General features: G+C 44.5%; 1 protein-coding gene across 1 annotated transcript in view; it reads left to right on the forward strand.

Moving 5' to 3' along the window:
* HTT (huntingtin) overlaps nt 1-12,571 on the forward strand; it is a 268,580-nt gene that overhangs the window by 138,687 nt on the left and 117,322 nt on the right. The window contains exon 39 of the mRNA XM_089691557.1: nt 8,466-8,608. Coding sequence (XP_089547683.1) covers nt 8,466-8,608 — 143 coding nt within the window. The remainder of the gene's footprint in view (nt 1-8,465; nt 8,609-12,571) is intronic.

A 12,571-nucleotide genomic window follows, 5' to 3' on the forward strand; every position in this document is an offset into this window, starting at 1 on the left:
ATACACATCATTCATCTACTCTTGGTCCGGCCCCCGGGTCCAATATATGAACCCATTGCGGCCCTCAAGTCAAAAAGTTTGCCCACCCCTGGTCTAGACAGTGATGATTGGTCCTGTGCTAATCATATGCACTCTCCCAAGAAAAAAAAACCTCTAGCAATACACAGCAAACTGAGCAGTACTACTGACAGTAGAAGAAGGGGAGGATCAGAGAAGACCGGATCAAACATCCTTTTAACACAATGCAGAGGATTAACCCCTTAGGTTCCACAGTGAGTATAACAAGCATGCTTTATTACATATGCAGACTGATTTTACTGTTGTGGGTTTAGTAACACTTTAAGGCGGCCATAGATGGATCTAATCTGGGCTTGTTCAGCAGGGACTGGTGAAGATTTGATCCATTTATACGCAGGCATTTTGAACCCACGTTGATCCATTCAGAAATATTTTTACATGCGATTTCTGCCGGCAGCTATAGCTGCTAGCTGTAATTATTGTGTTCTGCAAGCCAGGAAGGCTCTCTGCTGGCAGAGCACAATATCACTGCAGGAGGGATTACCCCTTCAACACACCCGTGGTGGAAGGGAAAACAAATCTCAATGTCATTGGACGGAAAGTTGGAAGATAGGCAGCGCTTTGTTCTGAATTTGAGAGCAAAGAGAACCCAGTTTTAGTGAAGGGCAAATTTAAATGAAAAAAAGCACAGGACATTTTACAATGTTAAAATTTAATTTAAGCTTGCATTAAGATTTGTGGCTTATTTCTTTCCTTCATTAACTGGGGCGGCACAGAGGCTTAGTGGTTAGCACGTCTGCCTTGCAGTAAATGGGTCATGGGTTTGATTCCTGACCATGGCGCCTCCTGCATGGAGTTTGCATGTTCTCCCTGTGTATGTAAGTTAGGGGCCTTAGATTGTACACCCCTTGAGGGTTAGGGACTGATGTGAATGTTCAATATATATGTGTAAAACTCTGTGTAAATTGACAGCACTATATAAGTACCTGAAATAAATAAATTAAATAAAACTCAGATTATGACCATAGACATGAATAGAGATTGATTCTGTCAGCGAAGCCTCTATGGTCTTTCCTATTTAGTCTAAATCAGGACTTGACAAATTTGCTTTGAATCCAGGAGCCAGCTAAAAAAAGTTAGGAGCCAGTTTTTTTAACCACTTGTCTACTGGTCACTTTTGCCCTCTTCCTGCCCAGACCAATTTTCAACTTTCAGCGCTGTCACACTTTAAAGGACAATTGTGCAGTTATGCAACACTGTACCCAAATTAAACTTTTATTTTTTTTGAGACAGATTTCTTTTAGTCGTATTTAATCACCACTGAGTTTTTTATTTGTTACTAAATACACAAAAACTAAAACTAAAAAAAAAATGAATCTTCAAATAAGTAATTTTCTTTACTGATGTTCAGTGATGAGGCTGCACTGATAGGGCTACCGATGAGGCTGCACTGATAGGGCTACCGATGAGGCTGCACTGATAGGGCTACCGATGAGGCTGCACTGATAGGGCCACTGAAGAGGCTGCACTGATAGGGCCACTGAAGAGGCTGCACTGATAGGGCCACTGAAGAGGCTGCACTGATAGGGCCACTGAAGAGGCTGCACTGATAGGGCCACTGAAGAGGCTGCACTGATAGGGCCACTGAAGAGGCTGCACTGATAGGGCCACTGAAGAGGCTGCACTGATAGGGTGACTGATGAGGCCGCACTGATAGGGCTACCGATGAGGCTGCACTGATAGGGCCACTGAAGAGGCTGCACTGATAGGGCCACTGAAGAGGCTGCACTGATAGGGCCACTGAAGAGGCTGCACTGATAGGGCCACTGAAGAGGCTGCACTGATAGGGCCACTGAAGAGGCTGCACTGATAGGGCCACTGAAGAGGCTGCACTGATAGGGCCACTGAAGAGGCTGCACTGATAGGGCCACTGAAGAGGCTGCACTGATAGGGCCACTGAAGAGGCTGCACTGATAGGGCCACTGAAGAGGCTGCACTGATAGGGCCACTGAAGAGGCTGCACTGATAGGGCCACTGAAGAGGCTGCACTGATAGGGCCACTGAAGAGGCTGCACTGATAGGGCCACTGAAGAGGCTGCACTGATAGGGCCACTGAAGAGGCTGCACTGATAGGGCCACTGAAGAGGCTGCACTGATAGGGCCACTGAAGAGGCTGCACTGATAGGGCCACTGATGAGGCCGCACTGATAGGGCCACTGATGAGGCCGCACTGATAGGGTGACTGATGAGGCCGCACTGACAGGACTACTGATGAGGCTGCACTGATCTGATGGGGACTGATGAGGCTACACTGATCTGATGGGGCACTGGTGAGGCTGCACTGATGGAGCCACTGGTGAGGCTGCACTGAGGGAGGCACTGGTGAGGCTGCACTGAGAGGGCCACTGGTGAGGCTGCACTGAGGGAGGCACTGGTGAGGCTGCACTGAGAGGGCCACTGGTGAGGCTGCACTGTGGGGACACTGATGAGACTGCACTGCGCCTGGGGCGTCCCCTTCGAGGGTGTGTTCAGCTCGAAGCCATTGCTGAGCCCGTTCATAGCTGACTGTCTCTGCTCCGAGGTAAGGCTGAGAGTCTTCCTGGAGCGGTAGGTGTCCCTGAGAGCCCCACAGGGGACCCTTCCTTCCACCTTCATTCCTCCTCTGACTCACCCCTCCTACTACTCTACAGCCCAGCATTTCCCCTAACCCGCCCTTCACATTCCCACCACTCTCCTCCTTTAACCCGCCCTCACAGTGCTGCTCCTCCCTACCCCCCGGCCTCACACACATGGCAGTGACACCTGCAGGCTGCCTGACTATGTTCTGCCTGGCTGCGCTCCCCTATGCGACACCACTGGGGATGCCAACCGACTGGGCTTCATGCCGCATTTTCTAGTCTCCCGGGATTTGTTGAGCCCTGGCCTAAATGTATTTTACAGTGAGGAACAGAAGTATTTGAACACCCTGCGACTTTGCAAGTTCTCCCACTTAGAAATCATGGAGGGGTCTGAAATTCACATTGTAGGTGCATTCCCACTCTGAGAGACAGAATTTAAAAAAAAAAAAAAATCAGGAAATCACATTGTATGATTTCTAAAGAATTTTTTTGTCTTGCACTGCTGAACATAAGTATTTGAACACCTGAGAAAATCAGTGTTAATATTTGGTACAGAAGCCTTTGTTTGCAATTCCAGAGGTCAAATATTTCCTGTAGTTCTTGACCAGGTTTGCACACACTGCAACAGGGATTTTGGCCCACTCCTCCACACAGATCTCCTCTAGATCTGTCAGATTTCGGGGCTGTCGCTGAGCAACACAGAGTTTCAGCTCTCTCCAAAGATGTTCTATTGGATTTAGGTCTGGAGACTGGCTAGGCCACTCCAGAACCTTGATATGCTTCTTACGGAGCCACTCCTTGGTTATCCTGGCTGTGTGCTTCGGGTCGTTGTCATGTTGGAAGACCCAGCCACGACCCCTCTTCAATGCTCTGACTGAGGGAAGGAGGTTGTTGCCTAAAATCTCACAATAAATGGCCCCATTCATCCTCTCCTTAATACAGTGCAGTCGTCCTGTCCCCTTCGCAGAAAAGTACCCCCACAGCATGATGTTACCACCCCCATGCTTCACAGTAGGGATGGTGTCCTTGGGATGCAACTCATCCTTCTTTTTCCTCCAAACACAACGAGTGAAGTTTAGACCAAAAAGTTCTACTTTGGTCTCATCTGACCACATGACTTTCTCCCATGCCTCCTCTGGACCATCCAGATGGTCATTGGCAAACTTCAGACGGGCCTGGACATGTGATGACTTGAGTAGGAGAACCTTCCATGCAATGCATGATTTGAAACCATGACGGCGTAGTGTTCTACCGACGGTGACCTTTGAAGCTGTGGTCCCAGCTCTCTTCATGTCATTGACCAGCTCCTCCCTTGTAGTTCTGGGCTGATTCCTCACCTTTCTTATCAGTGATACCCCACGAGGTGAGATCTTGCATGGAGCCCCAGTCCGAGGGAGACTCAGTCGTCTTTAGCCTCTTCCATTTTGTAACAATTGCTCCAACAGTTGATCTATTTTCACCAAGTTGCTTGGCAATTGCCCCGTAGCCCTTTCCAGCCTTGTGAAGGTCCACAATTTTGTCTATGGTGTCTTTTGACAGCTCTTTGATCTTGCCCATGGTAGTAGTTGGTGTCTGACTGACTGTGGGGTGGACAGGTGTCTATAACCATTTCAGTACAGGGCACTTATTACCCCCTTCCTGCCCAGGCCATTTTTCAGGTTTCAGCGCTCTCACACTTTGAATGACAATTGCGCGGTCATACAACATTGTACCTAAACTAAAATTTTATAATTTTCTTCACACAACTAGAGCTTTCTTTTGGTGGTATTTAATCAAACAAAAAAAGACCAAAAATTTTGAAAAAAAACCCACATTTTTCTTTGTTTCTGTTATAAAAATTTACAAATAAATAATTGTTCTTCATAAATTTAGGCCAAGATGTATTCTGCTACATGTCTTTGGTGAAAATAACCCAAATTAGGATGTATTTTTTAGTTTGTAAGAAAGTTAAGGGGTTCACAAACTATGGTATAGATCTGAAAATTGATCAATCCTGAAGTGCTGATGGCTAGTCTAATTTCTTGAGGTCCAAGAATGTCAGAACAGTACAGATATCCCCCAAATGACCCCTTTTTGCAAAGTAGACAGTCCGACGTATTTCATAAGAGGCATGGCAAGTTTTCTGAAGTTGTATTTTTTTTGTCATAGCTTTTCTGAAAATTAAAAAATGTAAAAAAATTATTTTCACTATTTTTTTTTTTTTTACATACTGTCACCAGTGCAGTACAGCGTCATCATATGACTGGCATGGCGGTGATCAGGGACGCTGACAGTATGAAAAAAAAAAATATATTTTTTTTTATTACATTTTTTTTTTTTTAAGATTTTTTTTTTTCATATTTCACTATGACCAAAGTAGTACAATGTTACCATAGTAACATTGTACTACTTTGGGGAAGTGATCAGTATTTTTTTTTACACAATTTGCTTATAGCAAAGAATTACTTTGCTGTAAGCAAGCATTTACCTGAATGATATCGACTGATCCAGGGTTTTTTTTTTTTTTTTGTGCTTAGCTGTAATTTGGCCATGGCTAATCACATCACACAGCTGGGCTGTGATTGGCCCAACTTGTGCATGTGATCGCTGTGACCATTCACAGCTAGACACACTAGTATACAATGGATGGCATGAATGAAGCCATCCATTGTATACAATTATCATGTGACCTGCTGTAATTGGTCACAGCAGGTCACATGGTACCGGCAACGGGGCCGGTACTCAGATCTGTCATCGGCCGTGTCCGAGGTACATGGCCGGCGACAGATTGCGCCACTGCGCGGCTCTGCAGGCGCGCAAACTGCGCATGCCCGGGAGGACGCCATATGGCGTCCACCCGGAACGCTGAGGGATTTTGCCGGCCGCCAAACGGCCATTGGCCGGGCGGCAAAAGGTTAAAGAGCGCAGACAGGTGCTACTAAGTTAGATTAATGAAACCACCTCCCGCCTGCCATATAGTCCAATGACGGACGCAAGGTGGTTCTCTCGTTCTGATAGGCTGTCTTTTGACGGCCTTCCATTCTCACTGCGCATGCGCGACTCAGGGAGCGTGCAGCGCGGCGATCGGCAGTGCTCTGTGTCCCTCGGACACAGCGGATCATCGATCCACGGAAAGAGCCGAAGATGTTGGCTCGGTCATGTGTCAGCTGTGTCCAATCACAGCTGATCACATGTAAACAGGGAAATGCCGGTTATCGGCATTTCTCTCCTCTCGAGCTGTCACGCTGACGGCTCGAGAGGAGAGGAGAGCCGGTAATCGGCATTCCGCAGAGGGGACATGTACAATGATCAACAGGGCACTGATCTTCCGTATGCCCTGATGATCAGTGTGGCCCCAGAAGTGCCACCTGTCAGTGTCCATGAGTGCTGAACAGTGCCACGTGCCAGTGCCAAATCAATGCCACATATCAGTGCCCATCTGAGCTGCCCTTCAGTGTCACCTATCGGTGCCAGTCAGTGCTGCCTATCAGTGCCATATATCAGTGCTGCCTTTCAGTGCCCATCAGTGATGCCTGTCAATGCCCATCAGTGCCTCCTCATCAGTGCCCATCAGTGCCACCTATCAGTGTCCATCAGTGCATCTTATCAGTGCCCATCACTACAGCCTCATTAGCGCACATCAGTGAAGGAGAAAAATCACTTATTTACAAAATTTTATAACAAAAACTAAGAAAAAACATTTTTTTTTCAAAATTTTCAGTGGTTTTTGGTTTGTTTAAGAAAAAATAAAAAACCCAGAGGTGATTAAATACCACCAAAATAAAGCTTTATCTGTCACAAAAAAATGATAAAAATTTCATATGGGTACAGTGTTGCATGACCATGCAATTGTCATTCAAAGTGTGACAGCGCTGAGAGCTGGAAATTGGCCTGGGCAGGAAGGGGGTATAAGTGCCTTGTAGGTAAGCGGTTAAAGGCACAGTAACTGGTCTTTGAGAGCCAGAATTCTTGTTGTTTCTTAGGTGTTCAAATACTTATGTTCAGCAGTGCAAGACAAATAAATTCTTTAAAAATCATACAATGTGATTTCCTGAATTTTTTTTTTTAATTCTGTCTCTCAGAGTGGGAATGCACCTACAATGTGAATTTCAGACCCCTCCATGATTTCTAAGTGGGAGAACTTGCAAAGTCGCAGGGTGTTCAAATACTTCTGTTCTCCACTGTATTTGTTTTCTTTTTCAAAGGTTTTGCTGTTTTTAGGCAGACTTCAGATCTTCTTGTCCATTATTCTTTCATATTCGGCTTTTAGAGTAAAATGTTCTGTTCCATTGTGTTTGCCATTATTTTCTTAATTTTTTTTCCACTAAGCAACAAACATAGATTTTGTAGAAATGAGACTATAAATTAACTTTACTGACTGACATTTTAAAGTGGCATGAGCCTGCTGATCCTGTGTGTGATACCATCTGTCCAAATAGTGAACATATTGCTGTCACATCTGCTTTCTGCAGAGACTGATTACTGCTGTTACAAAACACTGTTCTACTCATGGTGCAACACTGCGACTTAGCATTAAATTCCTGTTTTGAAGCAAATATCAAACTACGTTTACAAATTGTTCCGTGTAAAGTTATTTATGGGTCACAAAATCATGTTTGCTCTTATAAATGTTAAATGTCAGATAATGCAGCCTAAGCAAATTTATGTTCTTTATTGGCTTTAGACAATAAAATAAACATTCCTCAGTAAACTATTTAGTAAACCCTTACCCCAGCATTGGCAGTTTACAGTTTTTAACGTGGTGGGCTCCTGCTCTTTTAATGCTGCGTCCCTGAAGTGCAGTAGCCAGTCTGTTAGCCTGGAGAATGGAGTAGGAGGAGCAGGGGAGAACCTTACTTTATCCTAGGCTATGAGGTTGTGTGTTTCTATTGATGCACACAGTGCTGGTAGACCCAACACTAGTCCCTGCATGCAAGAGTGTCTCCATAAGATGCTGCAAAAGAAAGGAGCCACCCTGAAACAGGAAACCTGGGACAGCAGTCATGACGCCAGCTTAAACAGGAACATAGGCAAGGACTTAAAGATAAAAAAGTTGCATACTTAGTAAGGGCTTGTTCACACTTGACTCAAAATGCACATATAGTGTTAATGAGCGGTAATAGGTGCGTTTGATTCACATTTAACGCTCGTTAAAAACTCTCCCCCAAATGCCCTGTGTGCATTTTTCGAGCATTTGATGCATGTTAAAAACATGTTAAAACCACGCCTTAAATGTTTGTAATAAATTGTAATGATATTAACGCACCGCAGCTGCATGCCAGAATGTTCACTGCACGTCACCATAGACTTGGATGGAAGGAGTTGAAAGGTTTCAACTTCTTCAAATTCAACATGAAGCTTCAGTTTATAACGCCTCATATTTTTATAATGTGAACAGTACTGTATGCTGTCCATATCATCTGCATAGGAGTTTGAGGAGCATTAAAAACGCCTCTCAAACATCTGCTTTCAATGTCAGTGTGAACAAGGCCTAAGTGATTGAATCAGCTGCTGAAAGTGAAGAAAGAAACATTAAAATGATTAACTTATAAAATGGAATAGTATGGCTGTATACGATCTCAGTATAGATATATTTATCAGGTTGGAGAAGAGGTTTTCCAGTTTGTGATCCACAGAATTAATGCACTATAAGCAGGGAGATCCTTGCAGTACAAATACCATGGTACAGCTTTCTTTGCAGCAAGGAGAAAAATGAGCAGCACAGTAGGGACATCTCCAACTCTCACTCCAAATCTTCTGAGACAAGCAGCCAGGGGCAGCAGTATCTTAGGTAATCCCACTAGTCTGCGATAGTTGTGACATTGTGTTTTTTTGTTTTGTCTGCCTAAGGTTCCTGTTACAGCTTGTGGGAATTCTCCTTGAGGACATAGTACACAAGGAACTAAAGGTGGACCTGACTGAACAGCAGCATACGTTTTACTGCCAGCAGCTAGGCACCCTGCTCATGTGCCTGGTCCATATCTTCAAATCAGGTAACATAGATCTTCATGTAACTATAATTCCACCTATCATTCTGAAAACAAGAAGAAAAGTGCACAACAAAAAGAAGGCCTAGGGAACCTGCCTAAGGTACAAAGTCTGGTGAGGTGCCACCAGCTATAACTGGTAGGATGTTGCCTAAATACAGTGCATAAAAACAAAAGAAAAGGCTTCCCTCAAACCAATGTTTATTGCAAATATATTATTAGAAATTAAAATCACAATTCATCATAAATACAAGTGCCATACCCGACCATACTGCCCCCCAGAGTCCCCCCATAAAAAGGGCACCCCCAAAGGAAGAGATGGTGTACAAGGGAGGTGACCTATCCACCCAAATCTAAGGCCACATCACCTGCACCACCCCTCCACACAGTGCCCCCCCACACACACACCACCCCCCAAGGAGCACCCGTACACGACCCAGCCACCCCCCCAGAGGAAACTGAGGTAAAACACTTGCGCATTAACTCCTCCCTAACCCCCGAAATACCCCCGCCTGTTCTAATGGCCAGCCCTAAAGCACACCTCACAGAACACCCCAAGTGTCATAGGAACCAGTCCCAAATGCCTCTGTGTCAATAATGAACAGAGAGTGTCATTGGGTACGAGCAGCCAGTGAGGGGCCAACCTGGATTGACACCAGGTGACTACCTAATACTGGATGGTCAGCTAGACCCTGTGACTAAGGGACTTGATTGCCTTATGACCTGTGGAGATGGGCTAATGCCTTAGGAATACAAAAAAAGCAATCTGGGTCAACAATATATGTGTACAGAAGTCTCTCTGCATATAAATGTAGCCAGTCCAAAAATCCTTGCAGATAATGTTTCCAGCAGCATAGGTGTGAGTCCAGTATAACACCAGGTCTGTATATACGGCATAAATGGAGGAACACAAACAGCCTGCAGATGGTAAGGTTGGATAGATACAATGCAGCCAACGGGACTAAGCACAACCATGTAATTCGAATACCTGCCACAGCAAACGCAGTGTGTATTTCCAGTCCAGCCTGTGCGCGCCTGCACAGTTGATATGACCTAGAGATCAACACTGGGTTGCTAGTACTCACTGTGTGTGATGGGACCAGCTAGGTCCTGACAGTCGACCGCGGCTCGTGTTTCCAATGATGCAGACCATGTCAAATGAATACTCCACTGATCATCCAACTGAAGTTGCTGCTTGCTGTTTCCCATAAAGGAGAGCACTATGGCCGTGTATGGTTCATAGAGTCCAGCTCAATCCAGTAGTAGAGCCATGTTGTGTATGGGCAGCAGGCAGGGGAAGGAAGGAGGGGAAGTGAAACCACGCTGACGCGTTTTGACCAGCCTACTTCCGGAACTATTGATTAGACAGGTTATCCATTAAAACTTATATATCATCAGAGGTTTCCACCTCCAAATCACTTAAAGGGACCTCTCCTTTTATAATACCTGTCATTTTCACATATGGAAAAAGTGGGAGAAAGGGGAACACTCAAAGTGAATCAAATTGTTCTACCAAAACTGGGCCCCCTGAACTGTCTGTATAAATCCAATCATGTAATATATAGCCCTATCCATGGGCACACTACTTCCATGTAACCACCCTATGATAACTAACCATACCTCACGATTGCATCTCCGCTTATTCAAAGGGAAGGGAGCGGGGAACAGAGATTGTGTATAGATGTATTCTGGGTGGTACCTTGCCATAACAACTAGAAATATTCATTATGATGTGAACATAGAACCAGATGAACTAAGGAGATTAGTACATTGGAACAATCCAGCATATCGCTATAAGGTCCAAGGTACAAAAAAAGGATCTAAGGAAACCCGATCGGCTTATAGAAAGCACTGTAAAGACAATTCAATGTTAAACCCTTTTAGGGTCATTGAGTCTAACAAGAAGATCCACATGGCCGCCTTTTATGTATATCTACTGGTGACTTATGACCAGTAGATAAACTGGTCAGGTGTTCACCCATCCGTTTCCGAAATTCCCTTCTCGTCTTGTATTTTATCACATGGGCATATTATCTGATAAACAACTAAACTGGTGGAACAGTTTACAAAAGAGTATATCTATTTCTGTGTTTTATTAGAATTATCAAAGATTTTAGTTTTAACCACATTTACAAATACTACAGTATCCACTTGGGTACATTCCCATGACAGGCCTACTGAAGGGAAGGTTTACATTTTGTTTTTTGGTGGGAGTGTATTCACTATGGAGCAAGATCTCGCCAATAGTTGGAGCTCCCTTGGCAATCAAATTGGGTCAAGGATCCAAAATTTCCTTGAACCTATTGTCCAATAGGAGTACATGCCAATGCCTATCTAGTACTGATCGTAATCGATCCCAATGGGTACAATTGGTAGTAACAATACCCACCCTCTCTTTAGTCTTACAGTTGGTTTTTTGTTCGGAGTTTCTTTTCTGTGCAGAATGGCTTTTCTACTTCGGTTCTAGACCTCTTGCTTTCCATCCCGGATAACTGAATTCGGATACTCCCTTGCCTTAAATCTTCTACTTAGATCTACAGCCTCTTCCTGAAATTCTCTAGGGTTTAAGCAATTCTTCTGAATCCTCAAAAACTGTCCTGTAGGGATACCTCTAATCAAGTGCCATGGAAGGTGGCTGGTGGCATGGAGGAGGGTATTACCAGCCGTTGGCTTCCCAAAGGTTTTGGTAATTAGCTCTGAGTTGGACCTTCGGATCAGTATCTCTATCTCTTATCAGTTCATCCCCTACAGTTATTACCTTTTGTACCACCAGCCCCTCCCTCTTAGATTGTAAGCTCCAAGGAGCAGGGCCCTCCTAACCCTCTTGGATTGAACTGTGTCATTGCTGTATTGTCTCCCTTTATATTGTAAAGCGCTGAGTAAACTGTTGTCGCTGTATAATAATAATAAATCCAAGAACTCAATCTGATATGGGTCCACTTTATATGTAAGAAGGATGTTTTTATCATTCTGGTTAAATTCTGCAATACATTTTTCCAACTTTTTTTTTTTTTTTTTTTTACCCCTTCTCACCACCAGAACATCATCAATATACCCACAGCAGATCGTGTCTCTCAAATGCTGTGTGGGTATAGAAATCTTTCTTCTCCCACCATCCCAGATGGAGACATGCGTAAGGCTTGGTTCACATCTGTGCGGGTGGAGCTGCTGCGGGACCTGCACAAATACCTGAAGCCGCACTACCCACACAGAGGAATGCGTGACCCGCAAGGGGGTGCCATTAATTATAATGGCACACCGCCTACACTGGAAATCACAACCATACTGGGAACCTCGGTTCTCGTGCAGGCTGTGATTTCCCAAGTAGTGCAGGGTCTTCTTTCCTGCGTGTCCCGGGGCACGGGGGTCAGTTCAAAATGAATGGGCTCTTATGCCCACGCAAATCGCGGGTCGCACATATGTAAACCAGGGGTAAGACTGGGCACATGCAGCTCCCATTGCAACTCGAAAATATTTTTTGTCAAAAGATGAAAAAGTTGTTAATAAGTACTAATTCCAATAAGTCAATAAGGAATTCATTATGAGGGCCTGCTAGTGGATGGCGAATTTCAAGCCATTGGGTAACCACGTGTATCCCGATTGCATGGGGGATGGAGGAGTATAGGGATTCGATATCTATACCTGCCAGTATGCAATCCTCCTGAATAGAGAAATCAGCCAGACTGCACAAGATGTCTGTTGAGTCAAGAACAAAGGAGGGGAGTTTAGTTAACGATGTTTTATTCGTTGATCAACGTACTTGCCTATCCGTTCTAAAGGGCTCCCTACTCTGGAGACAGTAGATCATCCCGGTGGTATATTGAGGTTTTTATGTACCTTAGGGGGTGACATAAAATGTAGGAACATTATATTCATCTACATAAAGATATTGATATTCTTTTTTAGTAAGCAATCCTACCTCATATGCCTTATGAAATGCTGTAGTTAATTTAATTAACTAGCCCCGGG

Source organism: Staurois parvus, unplaced genomic scaffold, assembly GCF_062004578.1.
Source record: "Staurois parvus isolate SC_StPar_1 unplaced genomic scaffold, SC_StPar_1.0 ptg000564l, whole genome shotgun sequence".
NCBI lineage: Eukaryota > Metazoa > Chordata > Amphibia > Anura > Ranidae > Staurois > Staurois parvus.